Source organism: Solea senegalensis, linkage group LG14 (genome assembly GCF_019176455.1).
Source record: "Solea senegalensis isolate Sse05_10M linkage group LG14, IFAPA_SoseM_1, whole genome shotgun sequence".
NCBI classification, from domain to species: Eukaryota; Metazoa; Chordata; class Actinopteri; order Pleuronectiformes; family Soleidae; genus Solea; species Solea senegalensis.
The window spans coordinates 16,558,877-16,583,754 of record NC_058034.1 but is presented as its reverse complement, the minus strand read 5'-3'; the positions used below and the strand labels follow the sequence as shown (position 1 = coordinate 16,583,754).

Here is a 24,878-nt window from a genome sequence, read left to right as displayed (position 1 = left end):
CTGTAATTTTAACACTCACAGCAGCAGGTCTGTTATTAGGTGTTTGGTGGTCATCTAAAAATGAGTTTGACTATTCATTGCATCAACACCAAAACAAGCACAACATTCATTAACACATTATGGCTATAATCATAGTTGTTAGTGTTGAATTGTGGTGCTTGTTTAATTAAATAAACTGTTCATCATGCAGAAAAGCATTTTTAGAAACAAGAAAGGGGACAGAGAATATAAGCATGGGCTGAATAACAAGATCACTTATTAATATACAAATAAATGTATGTAAATACTACTTTTTTGTGGTTATTTTATAGTAAACACTCCAACTGGAATTAATTACTCTCGACCCTATAAGTCTTAACTTCTACCTTTTAAGATTTTACATTCCTACTATGAAAGGCTCTCTGTATTATAGGGTTTTACATTAAACCTGTCTTCTTGGAAAACGAAAAATATGTATCATAATTAGAGGGACAGTAGCCTATACAGTACAGTACAATGATTATAAGAAAAGAAAATCGCTTAATTTTGCACATGCTCACATATTTAGTGATAGAGAACAGTAGTGAACAATCCAATCCAACTTTATTTATAAAGCACATTAAAAACAACAGCTGATACAAAGTGCTGTACATCAGAGATAAATAAAACAAATAAAATATACAATGAAACAATACCATACGGTAGAACTTAAATAAACAAGTCATACAATAAAAAAAATATATAAAACCAACATCTCATACTGGGTCTAAAGCCAAAGAGTAATAAACACACACATATGTTTTAGTTTACTATATGTTAGTGTAAATAAAAATATATATGGTTTGAGGCTATGTTGTAATATTGTAATAAATTAAACTAGTCACCTAACTGTTGGAGGAGAGTATTTAAATCTTTGGATCCCTGGGAAACGCTCTCTCTTTTTGTTGCACTACTTGTTGTATGTACAGCTTAATGACAATAAAAGTGATTTGATTGATTTGATTTGATTTGATATGACTTTATAATACTACAGTGCGCAGCAGCTTTTCGCTGGGTGTGTTACATTGCGCATCGTCACGGTCATTACGGTAACGCTCCCATTCTCCCGTCCCCCCTGTTTTCCCTGAGGTTGTAGTGAGTGAGTGGAAACCAGAGACAGTCAGCTTCCTGCGTGCCTGCCTGGGAATCTCGCTTAAACCCATCAGCGGCCACTGCCATGGCTGAACGCCGCGCCTTCGCCCAAAAAATCAGCAGGTAAAAACACTCGAGACCTCGAAAACGAGCTTGTGAAACACACACACACCGAGCCCCGACTCGCATTAATTTAGGTCGCCCGCAGACCACCGCAAATGGAATACAGTGAGGGAGGCCCGGCCGCCAGCGCAGCCTGCCTTTCTCCCAGCTAGCCGCCTGTTAGCCGTGTCGGCGAAGATGCTCAGACCCACCCAGACTCACAGCGACGCTGATAGTCAACAAAGGGATGAGGTGTTATACCGCTGTAATAAATATAACCCGGTTAGGGAGGCGTTAGGTATATGTAGAATATTCGCACCCACTGGCTATAACTCTGAATAGTAAACCGTTATTTTTGGACGGCTGGTTGGCTATCTTGCATACAGTAGCTAACGATGGCAGCTAAGTACTGTTGCCACTGCTAGAGATGTGTCTGAACTTTGTTTAGCGACATAATAAACAAGAAATAATTGCAAGGAGAGATCACACATCTGGGAAAAAAGGCTGTATCAGTAGCTACTGTATCAAACATTATCTTCCCTGCTCCTTTCAAAGATTGAAGTAACCTCTTTAACAAAGGGCTTTGTGCTGGCTGTCAAATGACATAATCTCATTAGATGTATGTATTTAAATGCTTAGAGATGAACTTCTGTCATCACCATTCATATTAAAACCAAAACAAAATATACATTATTGACCACACAGGGGCATTTTTTTTTAGCATTAAAGGGCCACAACAGCTGCAAACCAACAACCAGTATTTAAAAGTCAAGTCAATTTTATTCATATAGCCCAACATCACAAACACAATTTACCTCAAAGGGCTTTACTGTCTGTAAACTGTGTGTCTGAAAATAAAAAAAATACAAGTTCATCAGATTACAAACAAAACAATTTTACAGAGTGGAGATATGTAAAATGTAGAACATGCAGGAATTGTAACATAAGATAATAGAACAGAGGCAGATGGTTACACATCACACACAGTATGAATGAATAATACAGTAAGACACACCAAACTTGCTAATTACTTAACTCCACTTAAGTCATTCAAATAGTTATTAAGCAAAAACAGTTTTTTGTCAGCTTATTACTTTTCTGAACCAACACTGTATAAAATGATGTAGCTTTTATTTGGAAAAAAACGTATAACACTGTTTTGGGGAGATTATCTTGATGTTTTGTGAAAGGTGAGATGTCTACTATCACTTGTTTACATAGAAACATGGCAAACCTATATACTTGCACATCTACTTCAGTACTCTGGTGTCTTGAAGAAAGAAATACTTATAAACATCTTGAAGGACACATTTGTTGTTGACTGTTACATCAGATTGCATTTAATTTTCTTCACCATTTATTATGGACTCGGTCAGAGTTTCCTTTGCTAAAATTATTCCTGAAGCAGCAAACCTACACCTCTGTGAACTGCTTTGGTGTGCATTTAACAATGAAAGTGAGTATGTTTATGTCACATGCTCTGGCAAATTTAGTGACCAGCGATGCAAACACTTTCGTCCAGAGGTTTAAGTCACATGTTTCATTTGTGCGATTTGCTTATCGCACATTTACCACCAGGTTATTATTGTTCCTGAGGGTTGATTATCTTGAAGCAGTAGCCATAAGGAGCTGTTTATTTCATAAAATGATTTCTCTGTGCAGTGACCTGCGCTAAGAAGAGGTCCATTAAGAGGCATTGGGGAGGACTGTGTAATGTGTTTGTCAGTTCAGCGCTTCTGCCCTTTTCCACTGGTGACAGCACTGCACTGCAGAGGCTACTGGATCTCCACCACAGACCACTGTCATGTTGAGCTAAAGCTGGCAACTTAAACTATGCAGCTTTTACATCATCTTTCTGCTTAAAATGATCTGCTTTACTTTATTTGTTTTGCAGCCCTGTCTCTGGTTTCTCCTCACAATCACTTGTGTGTATATAAATTTGGTAGTTTATTAATGATGGAGCAGAAAATAAGCATGACATTGTAGTGGTAGTGGAGAAACCAGACCCAGGTTGATATGTTTTGTCAGGATCTCACTGAGTGGATCAAACAGTCCTTGCTCTCACTTGCTGTGATAATGGTCAGTATATCAAACTAACAAAGTAGTAACTATTGCTTTCAATATGGAGGTCAAACAGACATTGCACATGGGCAGTTATTGATAAAGAGCAACACATTACTCACTCTCATTGTTTACTGCTTTATACAGGGGGATAGAGCTTATCCCAGCTGACATAGGGCAAAAGGCGGCGTACACCCTGGACAGGTCGCTAGTCTACCGCAGGGCCAACAGTTAGAGAAGAGAAACCACTCACACTCACAGTCACACCTTCTGTCAATTTAGAGAGTCCAGTTAATCTCTGCATGTTTTTAGACTATGAGAGGAAACTAAAGTACTTGTCGACCTGTAAACCCATGCACACTCGGGGAGGATGTGCAAACTCCACACAGAAAGGTTCAAACCACGATTTGAACCGACAAGAAACCGGCAACCTTCTTGCTGTGAGGCAACAGTGCTAGCCACTACTTGTCACTCGTATGACTCAACCTTGAGCCCTTATCCATGTTTCTAATTTGTTGTTTGTTTTTATCACTTTGGGCAACTTGCAGCGTTGTTGTTTTGTTCAAGGTGAAAGTCTCTGAGTGGTTGTGGTGGTTGTTGTGATTTAAAGGACTGGGTACATGTGTGACTACAGCAGCAGTTGAACACCAAGAGCCTTGTGCTGACCACCAGGGTCCAGAGGTTTTTATTAGTTTCTTTCTGTGTGGGTGTAATATATGATCTTGTTTGAGACAACACTTGGGTGCTATTAGCTGAGACACACACAAAGAAAATTGTAAAAGGACAAGAAGTGTAATACTTAATCTTGGATTACCTCCAAGATTATTTTTTTCCCCAGCTTTACAGTTTAATACTAAAAAATGTATTACATTTTATTTCTCATTTATATTTTACTGTCACAACTAAATGGTTAAATCTCACACATGCTCTCTTCAATCCATTAATGAGGTGAAATGATTTTGGAAGCTTCTCTTTTTGTTTTTATTCCCCATCTCTTCTCTTCCTGATTCCAAAGGAGGTAATGCAGAAACCTGTTCTGCAATACAGTGTTCATAAACGGGCAGTAGTGTCTCAAATGACTATTCTCTGATGCTGACGCAGCTGCCATTTTGTCAGTTTTATCTGAGATTCTTCTGCCAGCTATATTTCTCCGTGATATTTTTAATATTAATTGTTTTAATTCTGTCTCCCCCTTTTTACATATGTTCTCTCTGATTGCAGGACTGTGGCAGCAGAGGTCAGGAAGCAGATAGCTGGCCAGTATGGTGGCTCACCACAGCTATTTAAAAACCTCAATGTTGGGACCACAACAACCAACACAGTGAGTAGCCTATCACTGACAACTTTGCTTTTTTGTAATACCCGACATAAGTGTACCACAATAATATATGATTTAGATGAGCATGTCATTTTCTGTTGACTTTGTGGCCATTTAAATGTTGTTTACGTCTCGCTAAAGACCATGAGGGATAATTATTGATTAGCTTGGCCGCCACATCCAGTCTCTCCTGCGGTGTCTTGAGAGTTACAAGTAGAATTTGAGCTCAGACACTATGTTTACTCAAAGGGTAGTGCCAATTGACCAGCAGCAGCTAGCAAATATCCCACCTTCTCATCCTTAATTAGGCAACAGTTAGCTTTTAATTAGATTGCGAAAGGTATTTGTGTTCACATTCCTCAAGAGGGAGAGAGTGAGGAAGGGACAGACATAAATAGAGAGGGAGGACAAAAACACACACACTCAACTCAGACTTAAATCTGAACCTTCTGACACAATTTAGATTCTTTATTTCAGAAGCAGACCATGATGCATCAAACTATTAGTAGATTCTTCAAGTGGCACATTCATTCATTTTAGAATTGATTGTTTAAAAATAAAGATTATCCAGAGGCTACAACCGCTCTCTTATATGATTAAATTATTGCAGTGACTCCACATGTTTGGACCCTTTACTTAGCACAGACTCAAAGACTGGCTAATATAACCTATAGCTCTGCTGCTTCATTCTGAGGTTATATGGTGAATCAGTCATCTGCTATGTTGAATACCAAACAAATAAAAAGTGGGGCAGACAGGAGAGTTGAAAAGCTGAAGTCTTCACAACATTTTGACCTGTCCCATTGCTCTTATCCCTTCCTCTCCCGCAGGTTCCCCTCACAGAGGCGGTGGAGCCAGTGGATTTTGAGGAGTACCTCATCACTCACCCTCCCATCGTTGAGTCTGGTCCCCTGAGGGATCTGATTGAGTTTCCCCATGATGACATTGAGGTCATTTACACACCCAGAGAGTGTCGCACTGTGGTACAAGCAGTCCCTGAGGAAGGGTAAGAGTCCTGGGTGGTTGAGAGATGATTTATTGTAGCAAGTGTGGAGATTGAGTACACACACAAATGCATTTTTTTATCTAATTATATTTTGGTGATTGTACTGTATGTTTGAGAGAGAAATGGATTCAAAGATTCTAAAGCAAAAAGAGGTGACTTTAAAGGTCTGAGTCTGATTCTGATTCACAAACCTTTGCTTCTTCCATCTTTTATTTTTATACTAGGACCAAATTCTTACAGATGAAAAACCTGTTGGCCTGATGACGTTTCTTACTGTAGCCCTGGCCTTTGGTATTTCAACAAAGATGCAAAATCACTGGCATTGTACTTTATAGCTCCATGATGTAAATGGCTAATGTCATCAAAGTCTGCATCTCGCAAATAGCATGAACAATATATGACTGAGTTTGTCTGGTTGCAGGGACACTGATGCTCACGTCAGAGACTGTGTCCGATCATACACAGAGGACTGGGCCATTGTCAACAGAAAGTAAGGCTTCACTGTGCTTTGACATAACCATTTGTTTTCCTTTCACACTGGGATTTTATCTGTAGAATACAATAAATTGTATAGACCACTCACAGTATTGTTCATTTAATGTGTTTGATAACCTTCAGATATCACAAACTCGGTACGGGCTTTAACCCCAACACGTTGGACAAGCAGAAGGAGCGTCAGAAAGGCCTACCCAAACAAGTGTTTGAGGCTGATGAGATGCCTGACAACAGCAGCTACCAGGATGACCAGGTACTAAATCATTCAGTAGTAAAAAGACCCAACTGCTGGTGTGCACAACACAGCACGAAGGTCACAAGCTGCTCTAGCTCTGTCACAAGTCTGATTTAGTCTGAAATGTACTCACTGTTGTGTTGTCATTGTTTTTATGACTTGACTTGATTTTTGTGTAGGATGACCTGAAGCGGCGGTCGATGTCTATAGACGACACACCTCGTGGCAGCTGGGCCTGCAGCATCTTTGACTTGAAGAACTCACTCCCTGATGCTCTCCTCCCTCACCTGCTCGACCGTGCTCCCAACGAGGAGATTGACAGGCACAACGAAGAGCATCGCAAGGCCAGCCGCCACCGTGAACTCTTTGCTCTGCATCCTGCCCTTGATGAGGTTAATTACGTATATCCCTCTACCTATATAGGAACCTTGTTGTGTGATTGTCACAATTAAATTTACAACATACTTTGGATTTTTAATATAATTCTTGTGACTTGACATTAATCTTTACCTTTAAAACCAGTCCTATGGTACCAGTATTTGTCATAACTTTTTCCCTCACACCGTGACTCTACAGCAGTACACAATCATATTGACAGCTTTTACTGTTTCTTTTATTTATGTGAATGTGTAGGAGGAGCCCATTGAACGCCATTGTGTGCCCGAGGTACCTAAAGAACACTTTGGCCAGAGGCTACTCGTCAAGTGCTTGTCCTTGAAGTAAGTGGTGGACAGTCATTCTCAGAAGAAAAAAAAAAGCCTTTTAGCTCTTTTGTTTAACTGCTTCTTTCTGCTGACCTACTCTTTTTTTTTTTTCCTCTGAAGGTTTGAGATCGAAATTGAACCCATATTTGCTAGTTTGGCCTTATATGATGTCAAGGAAAAGAAAAAGGTAAGCTGTTATGCTTTCCTCTGTGCTTCCATAGCCCTGAGTTGTTGGGTCACTTCTGCAAACCATTAAAAATGTTGGAAGTCCAAAACGTTTTTGATGAGTGGGCTATAAAATTTTATGTTGTGGCCCTGTTATGCTTTTGGGAATGCAATTAAATCATACACTGGAACTATGTATCTATCAGAAGTAGTTGTTTGTTCCACTACCCTCTACCTGACAGACACTAGAGGGTAGCACTTGCTTTTGGAAGTGGTTTTCTCATCTATTTATGCTCTGTACTGTGCTCTGTTATTTCACAAGTGGGTAATTTGTCACTTAAATGTTTGTCATGATTGTCAGCCACTGTGAATGAGCAGTCAGATTGCCATAATACACCCTGTAATTTAGGGATGTACATTATGAGTTTTTTCCTCACTAGAAACCTGAAATAAGAAGGTACAAGTGTCTGCAGCACGTTCAAAATACCAATACAGCCACTTTTTATGAACAAATAGTACTGCTGAACAGTTTAACACTTGTTGTGATCACATATCTAAGTGTTTTGCACTTTTGCTTCTTGGTGGTAGTCTGTGTGAAACCCTTTCCCATCTCTCTTGGTAACAGGAAACTATGAACAGTCTCCTCTGTAATTATATTTTGGGTATTGAAAAGTTTTGTTTTTGTTTGTGTCCCCTCAGATATCAGAGAACTTTTTCTTTGACCTGAACTCTGAGCAGACGAAGGGAATGCTGCGTCCACACATTCAGACAGCGGCCATCTCTACACTGGCACGCTCTGCTATATTTTCTATCACCTATCCCTCTCAGGATGTCTTCCTGGTCATCAAGGTCAGACAGTGATCACATACATTTCTCTATCTTGTATTATCTTGTTTAATATATGTGTATATATATATATATATATATGTATGTATATATATATATATATATATATATATATATATATATATGTATACACATATATATATATATTATATATATATATATATATATATATATATATATAGATATAGATATAGATATATATATATGTAGATATATACTCCAGATCCTAACTCAAGATTTCCATTTTTCTTAAGTGCGTTCAAGTCTTGTTTGGAAACTTTCCCTCTCCAAAAGAATATCTGATGTTGTAAATGGACCTTAAATATGATATGACTTTGACATTTTCAAATGTTGTTTCCAGAGGAAAGTCATATATGCTGTCCATTTAAATGTGTTTGAAAAAACTATTTGACAGTCAGTCTATGTCCTTTATGATCACTTCACTGTGATGGAAGAGTGTGACACCTATAAACCGTGTGTCCTTTTGTCCTCAGTTGGAAAAAGTTCTGCAGCAGGGTGATATTGGAGAGTGTGCGGAGCCTTACATGGTCTTCAAGGAGTCTGATGCTGCCAAGGTACGATCAGTGTGAATTAGATGTTGGTGTCCACAAAAAACAATAACAATATATTATTTCGGCCACATGTTGTGTGTCAATACTACACAAGTTGTTCTCATTTATTAGAAAATGGCTACACTTTAAAAAGTTAAAAGAAAAAGTTATTAACTTGCCTTTTGCTGTCTTATTTTCTTCATTTTTTTAGAATAAAGAGAAGCTGGAGAAGCTCCGCGGTCAATCAGAACAGTTCTGCCAACGTCTTGGTCGCTATCGAATGCCTTTTGCTTGGACTGCTATTCATCTTATGAATATTGTGAACAGTGCTGGGAGTCTTGAGAGAGATACAGAGCTGGAGATGAGCCTCTCAGGTTTGACATTTTTTTGTTTGTAACACTAAACACATAGAAACACATGGACTGTCTCAGGACATTAGCAGTCACGCCAATGTTGAGCAATGTTTTTATGCTTTTACCCACCTGGTGCTAACATTCATCCTAAGTGATGCTATTACAAGTGGTCAGCTCCAAGTTCAGATGTGAATACACCTTAATGTGTATTCCAAGGAAGAATTAAAGTCTCTCATTCTTCCTCACCCTGACACACAAGCATTGATAACACACACAATCAGCATGTAATTTAATCCCAGGTGTTAACAGACAAACTTCCGCTCTTGCGATATTGTCTCTCAGAACACATGTTTATACCAGATCTGAATAAGGCCATGAGTTGCATATGACTTACTGTTGTGAGTTTATGTTGCAACAGTAAGATATTATTTCTTTCAGGCATTATTTCTGAAAGAACTGCTGCCCATTGGATGCTTTCTCTTTTTAGAAGCGTTCTCTGTAAACCGTTGCGATGGTTGTGAAGCAGCTTCTGAATTACTCACACCATCTCATCTGGTATTAACAACCATAGCACATTTAAAGTCACTTAAATCTGACACTTAACCATATTTACATGGATAATGCATCGAGTTGCTGCTTGTTAGGTGTTCCTAATAAATTGGCCAGTAAATGTATGTCACTTATAGTTATAAAGAAACAGAAACTGTACGAAATGGCCTGGTGGTCACGCACGAAGCTCATGAGTATGTCAATAACTTACCACACTTAACAGCCTTTATCTAGAAACTGCTTTATTTTGAGTTTGACCCTTTGGTATTTGTCTAATCCTTGACCTCACAAAGTATCAGTAATGTTGACTATGTTTTTTTTTTCCTCGGCAGATCATTGAAACTCACTGATTTTTATTTTTCTGTTTATATGCAGAGAGAAAAGGCTCCTGGTCAGAACGCAGGAACTCGAGCATTATGGGAAGGCGTTCCCTGGAGAGGACCACCAGTGGAGATGAGGCATGTAGTCTGACAGGTTTCAGACCTGCGACACTTACCATCACCAACTTCTTCAAACAGGTATCCACAGTAGCACATGCTGCATGTTCATAATCATAAACAAGTCTGGGGGGAAATGAGGGATATGTCCATTAGTTTGTTAGAGGGTGAAATTTCACATTTTTTTTATCTGTGTGTGTGTTTTAGGAGGGCGACAGGCTAAGTGATGAGGACTTGTATAAGTTTCTAGCAGATATGAGAAGACCTTCATCAGTTCTGAGGAGGCTCAGACCCATCACAGGTATAAACTCACAGAACTAAGTGTCCTACATTTCCATGTGTCCTAGTGGTTTTTGTTTTTATTTTTATTTTTTTATTGTCGAATATATGGCAAAAACAACATCACCATATTTTTACTGCAAGTTTGCGATTGTGCCCAATAACTATGGATTCTGCCATTTTGACTTACAGTCTCTATGCATCAGTCTAATGGTGCTAAGAAGTCACTCTCATTGCTTCCGCTGGGGGACAGGACATACATTTAGTGCTGCTGTACACATCAATCAGTATTTGCAACTGTCTCAAATTCCCAAAATAGCTTCATGTTTTAATGACCCACTGTATATAAATATATGAAATCAAATGGCACCCTGGTGATGATTTCAAATGGGCATATGTTTAAGCCCAAAACAAATGGTATAATGGTATATTATTACTTTAGTTTCTCTTTTCTTACTTTTACTTACTCCCATTTGTCTGTGATTATCACCACAGCCCAGTTGAAGTTGGACATTTCTCCAGCTCCAGAGAACCCCCACTATTGCTTGACCCCCGACCTCCAGCAGGTGAAACCTTACCCTGACAGCAGAGTACGCCCCACCAGGGAGATCCTGGAGTTTCCTGCAAGGGATGTCTATGTGCCAAACACTACATACAGGTACAGAAAAATAATTTGTCTCTGAACATTTAGGTCATTCCAGTTGAATCTAGAGATCATTTCAATTTGTTAAGAGTTTACTCCAAAGTCCATATACTGGATTGCAAATGCTTAAGCTGTCGAAAAACATCAATACCAGCCAAAGGTAGGAGCATGAGATAAGAGAGGAGGCAGTAATACAACAGGGCACCAAAGAAGAAAGACGAATGTAATGCAACTCAAAAATGTATATCAACACAGCATTTATGTTGACTTTCACTCTGGTGCAGCTTCAGAACGAAGGTTACACAGTAACAGTTGCCACTTAACCTAAAAAACATTGAAAGTTCTGTTCACCGGTTACTTCATTTGAGGGTTTTGAGAGTTTTATACAATCAAATTTTGACAAAAGCTTATCATTGCGGCCCTTCTTTATAGGCTTGCATGCAAATACTGTCAAATTTCATTCGTTATCGCGCTTTGCGTTGGCTACAGCTGGATTTTGCCTTGAGTAGATTTTGTTTGGCCCTGAGACTGGGTCACCTACACTTGTTTAATGTGAACAGAGAGGGCAATATGTCACATTCATTTTAAGTAACCCTTAAATCAAAAGACAACAGAAATGCATGTTTGACTTGTCAACATCAGTGCACCTCAGCTCAAGGTCTGCACATTGACACTTTCATGTCTGTCAGCACGCTGTGTAAATGTTCGATCTGACCGAGAGCTATTTTTGTCAAGGTCACTTGCTCTCATTTCCAGACGTGGCTGCTTACATGGTATTGCACTAGCAGGATTTGCATGTCTGTAGATAACAGGTGTCACCCTCGTCCTATTGTATATTAACTAATATCAGACCCAACTGGTCTTCTGCAGAAAGGGAAAGGGACTGGGTTCAATTAAACTGTAGTATTTTTTCAGCTAAAATGTTTTAAGTCATTTTTGACAAATGTTTTTGCCACAAGACATTAGGTCTTATCATTTATTGTGATTCACATTTTTCCTTTAAATTAAAAACGTTTCTTTCTCTATTCATTCTTTAAACACCCTTAATCTGAGCTCATTGAATTTGAATACTGCTACTAGCTAACCCTGTTCCATTCATACCCTGATATATGTATCAATTGTAATAATATAGAAATATTGATATATCGTTTATTAATTTTCTCTTACTTAGACATCATTTTGGTCATGTTGTGTTTAATTGCATCAACATAAATATGATCTTGAAGAGCACATAGCTACTTGACAGTGAGGAATGTTTATGAGGTACATTTACATTACATTTCAAATAATGGATAAGAGTCAATATGACTCAATAACATAGGAAATACATGGGAATGATGACTAACAACACCAACATTAATCATATAATAGCATGAACATGGTTTAAATACTTAACAGAGTAAAAAAAGTAGAAGAAATCAAAGGGAAAAGCTTACCAGTGCACTGCCAAACCTTTGCATAGCCTTTTCTGTTCTGTATTTGGTGAAGCTCTCGTTCACCAGCATTACACATACAGTATGACTTGCCTTGACAGTATGTCCTTTACATGCATTTGGAAAACATGCAAGCCAGTTTCACATCACAAAGTTCTATTTAAAATAAAGTTTAAACTCCCCCAAATAGTCAAATATGCATAAGTTAAAAAAAGACAACTCAGTGCTATCAGTTTTAGAACTAAACTGTAACTGGTGCTGCAATGCTGTGACTTTTTTGCAACCAGCACTGAATTGAGTTGCTTATTATGGATCAATATGTCAATTTTGCAAGTGATTGTCGATGTTGCATAATGAAAGTTCTATTGTCCTTGCTGGATCCGACTCAGTAGGTGAACTACCCATGTAGCACGAGTTGCATCATTGCGGCTGTTCAGCACTTCTGACTTGAGGCATTTTTTGCTGCAGTTTTTCTGCACCAGTCTGTGATAAGGTGGTGTTAGGGATCATGTCAGTTTTGGAAATACATTTAAAAATTGTTTGCGATCAATATCTCTGATGTTTAATTTATTTCACATTACCCTTCTATTAAAACCTTTTGGTGGAACACTAGATATTATTACTGTTTGTTAAAGACACCTGTTGTGTTGTGAAAGAGGATGCAAGTTTTGTATTCAGTTGAGGGTTTTAGGTGAGAGGACCGGTCGTAGGCTGATCTTGGTCATCTTGAGGGAGTATGAAGACCCCATGCCAGGCTTCCAGTGAATGCCCCTTCTCCTTGAAGAGCGACCTTTTGTCCTCAGCCACAAATATCGTCCATTAAGATTAGTCTCGCCGCAGCCATTGAACCACCAACCACCTGCCGAAGGATCAGAACAAGAGGCATAATTTAACACACTTATCTATGTCTTATCACCAAACAAGCTATTATTTTAGTGGTATATAACAAGTTAGTACATAACACTTTACCTGTGTAACTACGAGTGCAGTTGGGATTTCGGTTTTTATCATTATTTCTGCCTTTGGTGGAGAATCTAATGCCTGTTATGTTGGCCATGGCATCAGCTAGGTCACCAGAAAAGTTGCTGACTTGAAGAGTGTAGTCCTTGGAGGGACCCTCCATTGAGAAACGGTACTCAGCCCAGTGCTTATCCTCCTTCCAGTCCTCCATATCAACTCGTAGGATGTAAGCTCCCTGCTGTGCAAGACTGTGGATCTTCTTTAAGCCCAGCCAGAAGTCCTCTGTGTGAAAAATACAGGACATGTATCAATTTAAATCTTATTTAGACATTTCACATGTAAAAACATTTATCAATTTCAAATAAATCTCCCATAGGCTTTTAGTCACCTTTCCACATATACATGTCTTAGTCTTCCTTGGCCTGAGGTAGCAGGGTGCGGTAAGTTGTAAGTTATAATTTTAAGCCAGGTAGTTGTAAAAGAGTGATCTGATATTCATTGCTGCAGGTGGTATTTCTTTTGGAACGCAGCATGACTGCACCTATTTTCATCTGAATGTGACATGACATGACAAGTTATCATTTTATCTAGTCAGAGTTACTATGTAAGAGTATTCTATTTTCTATGACAAGGCTTTACAGAAAAGACTTGCACCATTATTCTATTTTGTAATAATAGTTTAATAGTTTTATTTTCTCATGATTTGCACAAAGGATATTCTTTCCTACAAACCCAGTACTCTACATACATGTGTCACAACCATACATATTTTAATTAATATTCCATTAAAGGATATTATTTAATGTGTATTTGTTATAGATACGACAAAGTGTAAAAAAGTACTTACTTTCCAGATCTCCAAAACCTTTCTCATATTTCACCCATGTCTGGTCAAAATCCACTGACCCATCGATCCTCTGCTGGATGACGGTTGAACCTCCATCTGGTGAAAGAGAAATGTATTTCAAGTCACACACATGTTTACCCAAGGATCAGGGAGCTTCTCTATCATGGATAATGTTGTTTATCTACCCTTCAGTCTGGCCTTTATGATAACCTGTTCCTGCGGCTGACTAGTTTGATAACCTTCTATTTTTGTTCCTTGCCCCTGAATGTATGAGCATGCCAGTGTTCCTTCTTGTGAATGTAGTTGAACAACAAAACATGGTCTATGCTTTTCACTGAGAACTTAGTTGATTGTTGTGGTCTCACCCACCTGAATCCATTTCACAGTAAACGTTGAATGGCTCTGATCGGTTTGGCTTGATCACATGGATTCCACTCTTTGTCTCGCCTTTGTGAAACAGCTCACTGCAGTCCATGGGGAGGTCTGCACACATAACCAACATAAACCTAAACTTCAGTTTTTCAATTTCTCTAGGACTTACATATTAATACATAAAGTATTTTGAACAACTAATAATTGTACCTCTTGTATCTAGGCCAGTTGCATTTTCTGTCAGATATTCAAACATATCAGGAACTGCAGTGTCTGAATCCATTGGCTTGTCGACTGTATCTTGAAAAATGTCATCACTTAGCTGCAAGAAAATGCAAATTAATCTGCTGTTTGTTAAATTGTGTTTTGTAAAGTCGAATTTCCATCTCACAGATAGCAGATGTTTGGCTCTGAAAGTCAAAATAAGTGAAATCACTATGAACGGTTGTCTACCTTTTCCTCCAGGTTTTTGATCTTGTTTTTCTGGTGGTCGAGTTGATCGTGCTGCTCTTGCACAGCTTTCAGTAGGTTGTTGATTGTTTTCTCTTGTGCTTCAATCACTTGCTGAAAATGCCATAATGGGAAAATTGGTTTTACATTGTATTTATACATTTTACAGCTGTAGGTTGAATCTTGATTTCTTATAAATGTTTTAAAAATAATTGATTTATTTTAGCAGTAACAGTACACATTGCACAATTGTATAGCACAAGTGGTGTTGGCAATTGTAATTAGATTTGTAGGGAGACTTTTCATGCTGTTTTTACTTCTTTTGATGTGCAAAGTTTAATAACATAGTCAGATTAATTCCATAAGCATCCACTAGTTGCTTACCTTGAGTGTTGTGATTTCACTGAGTTCAGCCGGGACAATGCTCTGTGACAGTCCCTTCAGCCTCTCCTCGAGGCTTCCCACCTTGCTCTGCAGCTGTGTGCGCTCCTGCAGGATGCCGTTGATCTTAGTGTTGATTTCCAGTGACAAGTTCTTGATCTCCTCATTGTTGGCCTTCAAGAAATTGGTGGTTTTCTTCAGCTCCTCCTCTTCCTCCTTGATCTCTGAAGTGACGACTGAAAGCTGGTAGAAAGAGCGGTCGAAGATGTTAAGCTTCTGAAAGATATCGTTGATTTGGGCCTTGGTCTTGTGCACAAACTCCCGTAAACTCTGGCCAAGCTGAAGGAGGCCGTTTGCAAGTAGTCGAACATCATCCAGCATGGCAAAGCGTGACTTGGTCTCGGTAGGGCTTGGTTCCATGGTAAAGACCTGTGTGGGCAGGGTGGGCTGCCTTTCTTTACTTGAGGTTTCCACACGGACAGCAGCAGTGAAACTAGCAAGTAGCAGCATTAGAAAAAACAACTTCATCATGATGTTGCCGTAAAATTCTTGGTTGTAGAATAGCTATGAGCGTCATAAACACTGTTGCACACGTTCCTCTACTCTGTGCTGTGCACAAAACTCTGTTCTCTCATCATAAGCCTCACTGCTGTTAAAATGAAGTGAGAGCAGCAGGCTGCTCTGTGTTATATATACTGCCCCCTCAGCAGAGGAGGGGAGATTTGCTGATCGTTAACCCCTACTACTTTTTAGCTGTTTACCCCACCTCCTCCCAAATCCCCCTTTGAGCCCTCCCTTCCCTGAACAAACAAATCACAGCAGTGAGCAAATTACATTTACCCCCGCCTCCACTACTGTCCATTTAATCCCAATCCCCTTTCCATATCATGCTCCACCCTACACTGTTTTCTACCCGTGGTGCAGCGCTTTAGCTGATCAGCAAAATGCCAACAATGGCCATCACAGGTTTCTGATGGATTGTCAGCCTGATCAATTTTAAACCATATAACCTTGCACACACTTTGCTCTGATTGATAAGGCTGCATGTAATTAATGCCCTTAGGTTTGATTTAGCATGGTGCTGAATCAGCCTAGCACCAAGCGTTTTTTTTTTCTTCTCACCCCTTCTCTCTTAGCGTGGGGAAGGGTGTGTTACTGACATCTGTGTTAGGGTTAAGCTCCTTAGCATGAATGATGTCATAGAGGGTGAACGTTTACTTATCATCTTGGTTTTATTGCTCAGGTTTATCATAATTTGATTGTGTTTGTTATACCTGATGTAATAACTAATTGTCCCCCCCAACATAATATGAGGAATATACTGGACATTTAATGAGCTCTTTACTAGGAACACCAAACTCAAATTGGCGAGAGCTGCATCTGTGACAGTCCTCAGTGATCCAGGCCATGGCATCTTCACAAGCTGCGCATAAATGTACAGATGTAATTGAACTTGTGTATCAAAACAGCCTCAATCCTTTGTGTCATGACATCAGAAACAACAGTTCTGAAACATTTCATCACAAAATTCTTGCAGATTTGTGAACTGTGCATTTATGCGGGATAATCTCCTGCTCTACCAAATCCAAAAGGGGTTCTATTAGAGTTGGACTGACATATGGGTTTGTTGGTCAGCTCAGTGCTGGAGCTTAACCTGGTTTAATTTGTCCATACATGCAGTCATACAGCCAAGCTAATGCTGGTTACCCACAGTAGACCACCATTTTAGTCAGATAAGGGATTTATGCACCTGGTGAATGTTGTATACTGTACTTTTTATTTTATTTTAGTGATAATAAGAGGGGAACATGGCAAAGTGTGGCAAAACTTGAAGCCAAAAAAATTTAATGGTGGTCGTGAAACAGTCACTCAGTTATGCTGTTGTTTGTGATACTTTGTCCTCTCTGCTTCCACTGCTTTCATAATTTATTTTTATTTATTAATCTATTTTATTATGGAACCAGTTGCAATGTCCCTCATTCTAATGCTTGATTTGACCAATAACTAAAATCCCAGACCAATATCTGCATGGGTTAATGCTTTTCACTGCTGCCAGTGCCTCAATGATTGGCTGATTGAATGTTTGCATGAATGAGAAAGTGTTTTCCTAATGAAATTCTTAGTGATTAGCTTGCAGATTTTAAATGATCATTCCTGTCTTGTCGTAAAATAAACATTTTTTTATGGAAATACTGCGTTATATATTACCTCCTCAGCAGAGGGGGGAAGTAAGTTCGTGCAAGCAAACTTGCAGTGTTGGTAAAATGTGCTCAGAAGAGGGAGAGAAAGTAATCGCTGAAATGACTTGCTGTAGTATTTAATAGGATATAAATATTTATCCTTTTGGCAGTACTTCTTTCACGATTCCCGACCTCTAAGTCGAGCTAAAATGTGTCCTGCTCTTTGATGTGATAAAGAAAATTGCTTTGACATGGAGTCACTCCCATTTGTTTTGAATTAGTTTTTATTCACATAGGAATGTCTCCATTGAAAATGAGCCGAACCGTCACTGTGCATAGCAAACAAAACTAATGTTGCGTCGTTACATTTACATTATGATAAATAGCAGAAGATTACCGTGTTTTTGACCCATTACCTCTTGCATTCGGTTGTTGCAGTGCACCTAAATACCCTGGTCATCTTAATGAGCTCTTTCTAGTGATTTGCAGTTATACGGATGGATTACCTCATAAATGAAGGACCACTGTGTTTTTTCATATGAATCGAGCAGAAAGAAAAGGCCCTTTGGAAATGAAAAAAATGGCCATAGACCGAATGAATGAACCAGGAATGCTTTGTCAGCATAACGCCGGTAATGATCTTCAGTATCCTTTATTCCAGCACAGTGGTTAGCACTGAGGCTTAACAGTGATAATGTGTTAAGGGTTTGAACCTGACCTGACCCTTTGGGGCTTTTCTCTGCACAGCCGGAATGTTTGTCTCCAAGTTCAAATTAGAAGTTTTTAACGAACTGCAAACACATTTGTTAAATAGCCTCACCCATCAGTAATTATTGGGATGTCTATGTTTGTTTATTAAGAGTTGTGTATTCTAATTTAAATGAAAAGGTGATTTTATGAGGAAACCGACTTCTAACTGCAGTTGATTTAATGTCTAAAATGTTATTCCATCCTACCTAAGATTTCTTTGTTTTATTTCATGATTTTTATCATCATATACATACAAGCAATTTACTCATCTACCACTCCTCCCCTCCAAGCTTCTGACTAGTGAATAACTTTGTCACCAGGTTTCTTTTTTCTCTTTTGTCAAATGGGAATAGTGTGTACCTGCTGTGTTACAGTTGCAAGACCTGTAAAGTTAAGAACTGGTTTGAAGGAGATATACACAGTACTGCTTTGCCACAGTAAAGCCATCTTTGGGTCTATTATAAGATCAAGCTCAACAATTACTTTGAAGCGGCCATTAAAATTGTTAGGACAAGCTACATGACAGCAAAATCTCATCATCAGACGATTCCCACGCTTCACTGTCAGTTGTGGTCCCAGCTGTGGTCTCTGGGGGGCCGCCCCCCACTGACTCTACTACGTCATTGTGGTTTGTCAGCTGATCCCATGTTACTTTACACTTCCTATTTCAAGTTGTCCTCCATCTTCACTGTAGTGTTGTTGGGAAGGATGAGACGGTTTTTACAACACATTTTTCAACACATCTGCTGGCAATAACTGGAAAATACACAAACTCAAGTTGTGCTGCACAAACAGCTGATGTCTACCATACAATTCATGCAAGAGGAGTGTTTACTGGTGTAATTTATGTAATTTTTTAATTTTGTTTTATAATGTTTTATCCTATAATTGTCCTGTAATTCATATGTTTTCCTTTTATGTTGTTGACATTACACTGTAGCTTTGTTGTGGTTACAATTTCCCCTAAACCCCTCTCATTATCAGATTTTCTTTGGCATATAGCACGTATCCGTTTCACTCTTCACCTCCCTGCTCTGAAAGCTGATTCAGGATTTTTAGACTGTACCTTCCATGGTTACTGATAGACTGGCCAAGCCTCCTGTATTCACCAATCAGAGTGTGGTTTACACACCATGGCTTTCCCCCTTAAATGTATCAGTTCATGCATCTGATGTAACTATGCAAGCAACCTAGGCCAAGCAATAATGTTTGATTTTATAATCTGTTCACTTGTGTTTTTTAAATGATTATTACCTTCTTTTTTCTCTGTACATTTATGTGTTTTTTTCAGGAATCTGCTGTATGTGAACCCACAGAGTCTTAACTTCGCCAACCGCCAAGGGTCTGCCCGCAACATCACTGTGAAAGTGCAATTTATGAACGGAGAGGATCCAAACAATGCAATGCCGGTATGCTGTGATAACTTGAAATAATCAGTACTTGTTGTGAATTATTCTTGGTTTCCTCAATATTATCAGGTGCCTTGACTCTGCTGAATGTAGCAGCTGATGATTTTTGTATGTTTCATATTGATTTATAGTGATAGATAAATTGTTGTGCAAGTAAATACCACTGCATTAATCTCTGAATGTGCTCATTGATACAGATATACTCAAATGCCATTTAATGATAATATTGTGTTTATGATCCCTCAGGTGATATTTGGGAAGTCCAGCTGTGCAGATTTCGCTAAAGAGGCCTACACTGCTGTTGTGTATCATAACAGGCAAGTCATTGTCATATTTTTCTCAATTTGGTTTTAATCGTCTCTGCCATGTGAATACCATTAATCATCACCTAAAACATTCATGAAACAAGTCAATAGAAAGTTTCAGTGACTGGAAAGTAAGTCAAATTACATTTAGCTTGAGATCCCGAAAAGCCCCGTTTTTAAAAAAAAACATATGTTTATTTGTGTTTCTTACTCTTTTTAATGTCTATCATTATGCATTTTATTGCAGTATGATTTATTTAATGGCGTACCCTGGCCAGCGATATGTTAACCGTAGATTCTAAAAGTCGGAAATGTCTCGCCTGTTATGGATGATTGGTAATTACACTCACACATGTTTCACCTTCTAATTCAACTTTATCATGACATCTACTCTTACACCTTCACTACCCTGCGTTTGATGGCATTCATTAAAGAAAGAGTTGAGTCAACCTTCTGGGTATTGTCATGTGGTGTCCTTGGCGCAAGTTTCCTCCATCTGTACATAAGAGTTGAGGGGTCTCTAATATTTTATCACCACTATTAGGTGTTTTTTACGACACCCAGTGGTTTGTCATTTGTCACCCAGGGGTCAAACATTCAAGGCCAAAATTAATCAACCTGTGAATAATGTACCACTGTGAGTAGGACAATCAGACCTGAGACCCTTATACCCAGCCTGTATAGGTACTTATAGTTAATGGTCAATTATAGTCCACATTTCGCTCAGAAATGGCACAATATTTCTTTTGTCAGTCCCTTAAAGACAAATGAGAAAAAAAAAGATGAACGACACTGCTCTCCTTTACAAGATTTGTAGGGCTGCTGCAAATGATTATTTTCACTATCAATCAATCTTGATTTTATTTTAAACAGATTTATTGATTATCAAAGTAGTTGGTGATTCATTTTGTCATGGATTTCTAATCCATTTAATCTATTCATTCTTACAGCCCTAAAGAATTCTCCTGTAAACGTGGAACACTTCTACCTTTTTTGCGTGTCTGCTTTAATCCATTTTCCTGTTATTTCTTTTTGAGGATTTTTCTTTTTATGGTACGTGATAAAAAAAAAAATTGTTCCCATGTGAATTGAGGATCGTTCTCTGACCCTTTCTTCCTCAGGCTAGTGGTTTTGTTGGTGGGCTGGCTGTAGTTGTTTTTTGTTTTTTTTTTTTTCTGGGCATCAACTTACAGTTTCCTCATGCAATAACATGAGGAATTCAACAGAAGTATATTATAAAGTGTAGATTACTTGATTTCCACTATGAACTCTATGCTCTGACAGAGATAACCACATTATATATGTACGCACAGACAAACCATGTGATTAAATTTGTCTGTGTAGTTGTTTTTAGTGGAGATTCTCTGTCCTAAAGTTGCTTGTTGTATCCAGATCTTTATATCTTGTTTCTTATTGCTGTGTTCAGATCACCTGACTTTCATGATGAGGTCAAGATCAAGTTGCCTGCCTCCCTGTCGGACCACCATCACATTCTCTTCACCTTTTACCATGTCAGCTGCCAGCAGAAGCAGAATACACCTCTGGAAACGCCTGTGGGATACACGGTACGTAACAGTCACTGGTACAGTTACAGTAGTTACAGCATCACTGATGACTAACATGTACTGTCCATCTGAAGCTTTGAGAACTGTGCATTTTGTCCTTCGGGTCTTAAACTTCCTTTCTCTTTAGTGGATCCCCATGTTGCAGAATGGCCGTCTCCGGACGGGACACTTCTGCCTTCCTGTGTCTCTGGAAAAGCCTCCACAATCCTACTCTGTTCTCTCACCAGATGTAAGACCGCAACCACATTTTTTGTACATAAATATCAATGGGAAGTTACAATATTTGTATTAGTTAGTTTTATTCGTTATTTCCCATTTATGGTTAGGAACTGTGTGCTACAGATGTCTCAAGATAAGTGTTTAAACCTAGGAGTGTAAAATGATAGACTATTAGCTTCTTAACCAATCAGCATTGTTCCTCAGGTCCCTCTCCCAGGGATGAAGTGGGTGGACAACCATCGAGGAGTATTTAATGTGGAAGTGGTGGCTGTTTCTGCCATCCACACACAGGTAACACCATTCTTTTAATTACCAAGAATGTTTTTGATGATTTATTTGGATTAATTCTCGTCACTTCTCATTTGTCTACTCCATCTGACTTGATAACATCTACAATATTTGAGCTTCGTGGAAACTTTTATGTACCAAACACTCTTTATAGGAACAAACAAGAGCATGTTTATTGTTAACTCACTTACCAGAGAAGAATGATTTTCATTACACAAACATAGTCATGTTTAATTCCATCTAGTGTTAAGTGAAACAACATGTAATGTAAAATTAAATTAGTAATTAATTAATTAATTCATGTAAACAGGAATCCCTTTCTAACACCTGTTTATTATTTGGTGGATTTCACATTTTGTTATTGAGATCTACTCCGTCTCTGTGTCAGCTGTGGTGTGGGCTGCTTGACTATGTTTCCCAGGAGCCTAACTGGGAATAATGTGCTCATAAATCACTGCTTTGGTATAGATTAGACTTACTGTGTTCCTGCAGTAATGTTCGTTTTGCAGGATTTCACAGTTACAGACCAGTAAATCATGGTTTATATTCAAATAATGTCTCCAAGATTATTTTGATTGTACATGAATTTAGAACAAGTTGGATGACACCCCTGCCACAGCCTTAGCAGGTCTGCATTACCTGTACTGGCAATATGCAACTTCTACTTTCTGTTTTTTTTCTGGTCTTTTACTTTCCATCTCTTTTACCCTGTTTGTTTTGCTATTCTCCTTTGTACCAAATGCCTCGCTCTCTCCCACTTTAGGACCAGTACCTGGATAAGTTCTTTGCCTTGGTCCATGCCCTGGATGAGCACATGTTCCCAGTCAGGATAGGAGACATGCGTATCATGGAGAACAACCTGGAGGCAGAGCTTAAGACCAGCATCGCAGCTCTCAACTCTTCCCAGCTGGAACCAGTGGTCCGATTCCTTCACCTCCTACTTGACAAGTTGGTGTTGCTTGTAGTGCGGCCGCCGGTCATTGCTGGACAGATAGGTACGTTAAATCATCACAAAATGCCTTGTGCTGAGGGGTGATGTTAAGCAAATAACACTATTTTTTCTCATTCGAAGTGCAATGTACTTTGTTCATCACTGTCACACAAAGTACACTTGAATACCGTTTTTGATCTTTTTTTTATTTTTTTAAATTAAAGCAAAGATAACATATTATATTGACCAAAGTTAAATATCCAAGACTGAGGATCAGACAAATATGGGCATAAGGTAAGCGCCTCCTGCAGTGCAAAGTCCATTGTTCTAGCGTGTATTGATTGTTTTACTTTACTCCCTCTATATCAAATATGATTCACCTGAATTATATTTACAGTAGCACTATTTATATTGATATGAAGAAAGGCTATAAATATTTATGCTAAAAAATAGCTACTTTTGTGTTTGTGCATCATGCCATATAGCTTTATTTCCATGATTCTTTGACCATGTCTACATGTACATGTATGTCAATTTGAACCTGTCTGTGTTCCTACATGTTTGTATGTTTAGTGAATCTGGGCCAGGCATCCTTCGAGGTCATGGCATCCATAGTGAACCGGCTTCATAAGTACCTGGACACCAGCCAAGACATGCATGGCCGTAACAGCCTGCTGTCGTCTTATATCCACTATGTTTTCCGCTTGCCCAGCAATGACCCCAACTCACCATCGCCAGGTATTTCGTCACAGTTTACCTACTCACATTCTTCCTCATTCTTTATCTGTTTTTCTCTACTACATTAATGCAACCTCCATCTCTTCATCACTGGGTGTCTGTTATCAAGCCTACCCACCATAACGTCTCCTTTTTTTTAATCTTTATTTTACCCACCTTTGTTTTGTCCTCTGCCAAACTCAGACCCCAACTCATCCTTAACAGGTAGATATGCACTGCTGTGCATTTTTAATTTGTGTACAATTGTTTTTCCTTAAAAATATGTTTGTATGTGTAATAGACTAGACAATTTCCTTCAGGCTCTATATTGGCTCACAAACCATCCACTGCCGAGACATATTGGTTGCTTCACAAAACCAACATAATTTATATTTTTTTGCATAAGTCCGCAGAGGTCTTACACACATACATATGTGGATATACATGGATGTAGTCTTGAGGTTGGAAAAGTGAAGCCCAAGAAGTATTAAGAGGAAAATTAAATTAAAGCACAGCAAATACGAGTGGACACCAGTTTGATTGACAAAAACTGACACAGCTCCTGTAATATCTTGATTCTCAAGGCTTCAAAACAGGAGCCCATTTTGCCTCCAGAAGACTACATCCATTTTTATATACAGTACAGTCTATGTCCCATAATAGCTTGGTTGCCTTAATTTCCATCTCGTCCTTTGTGTTGTCCCAGGCCCGGGGGGTTTAGGAGGTTCGGTACATTATGCCACCATGGCTCGCTCAGCTGTTCGACCAGCCAGCCTCAATCTCAACCGCTCACGTAGCCTCAGCAACAGTAACCCTGACATTTCTGGTACGCCCACCTCTCCTGACGATGAGGTCCGTTCTATCATTGGCAGCAAGGTAAGGTCATCAGTAACTGTCTATGGTTGCATTTTTTTTTATCTCAGTTCAATAAAGGTTCAACAAGCAGTGATAGTTACTTATGTATTTGGGACACTTGTCCCCATTGCACTTTTTGCCTTTTTCACACTGGACGTGGATGCAGTGTGAAATACTTTGACATGGAGATGTTCTAGCAGCTTTGTTGATTTGTGATGCGTTTAAGATGCTGATTACACTGGATCTATAGTTCTTAACTCACATCACAGTAGCGGCCTTCCGTGTGCATAGTGACCATGGGGCATATTTGATCTTTTTTAGTAAACTGTATAGCCAATGCGTAAACATAAGCTTGGACATCT

At 38.9% G+C, this 24,878-nt stretch overlaps 2 protein-coding genes across 26 annotated transcripts in view; one reads left to right on the top strand and one right to left on the bottom strand.

Moving 5' to 3' along the window:
- The first annotated feature begins 1,091 nt into the window (after positions 1–1,091).
- dock7 (dedicator of cytokinesis 7) overlaps positions 1,092–24,878 on the top strand; it is a 42,239-nt gene continuing 18,452 nt past the window's right edge. For 13 of the 25 annotated variants that reach the window (XM_044044315.1, XM_044044314.1, XM_044044311.1 and 10 more), the window contains exons 1-23: positions 1,106–1,233; positions 4,495–4,594; positions 5,422–5,597; positions 6,019–6,087; positions 6,216–6,345; positions 6,507–6,719; positions 6,961–7,046; positions 7,152–7,218; positions 7,896–8,045; positions 8,537–8,617; positions 8,805–8,967; positions 9,871–10,013; positions 10,140–10,233; positions 10,707–10,869; positions 19,519–19,636; positions 19,883–19,953; positions 21,368–21,506; positions 21,634–21,735; positions 21,930–22,016; positions 22,777–23,008; positions 23,518–23,682; positions 23,866–23,886; positions 24,368–24,537. In XM_044044315.1, coding sequence (XP_043900250.1) covers positions 1,196–1,233; positions 4,495–4,594; positions 5,422–5,597; positions 6,019–6,087; positions 6,216–6,345; positions 6,507–6,719; positions 6,961–7,046; positions 7,152–7,218; positions 7,896–8,045; positions 8,537–8,617; positions 8,805–8,967; positions 9,871–10,013; positions 10,140–10,233; positions 10,707–10,869; positions 19,519–19,636; positions 19,883–19,953; positions 21,368–21,506; positions 21,634–21,735; positions 21,930–22,016; positions 22,777–23,008; positions 23,518–23,682; positions 23,866–23,886; positions 24,368–24,537 — 2,778 coding nt within the window. In that variant the 5' untranslated portion in view covers positions 1,106–1,195. Of the gene's footprint in view, positions 1,234–4,494; positions 4,595–5,421; positions 5,598–6,018; positions 6,088–6,215; positions 6,346–6,506; positions 6,720–6,960; positions 7,047–7,151; positions 7,219–7,895; positions 8,046–8,536; positions 8,618–8,804; positions 8,968–9,870; positions 10,014–10,139; positions 10,234–10,706; positions 10,870–19,518; positions 19,637–19,882; positions 19,954–21,367; positions 21,507–21,633; positions 21,736–21,929; positions 22,017–22,776; positions 23,009–23,517; positions 23,683–23,865; positions 23,887–24,367; positions 24,538–24,878 lie in introns of all 25 variants that reach the window. The other 12 variants (XM_044044312.1, XM_044044310.1, XM_044044309.1 and 9 more) reach the window with 3 other exon arrangements.
- On the bottom strand, positions 11,990–15,944 carry angptl3 (angiopoietin-like 3). Its single transcript, XM_044044317.1, has 7 exons — positions 15,301–15,944; positions 14,920–15,030; positions 14,677–14,788; positions 14,464–14,577; positions 14,095–14,190; positions 13,257–13,529; positions 11,990–13,146 (listed from the first exon to the last, which is right to left on the bottom strand). Exons 1-7 carry the CDS (start codon positions 15,826–15,828, stop codon positions 12,962–12,964), a joined length of 1,419 nt encoding a protein of 472 aa, XP_043900252.1. The 5' UTR covers positions 15,829–15,944; the 3' UTR covers positions 11,990–12,961.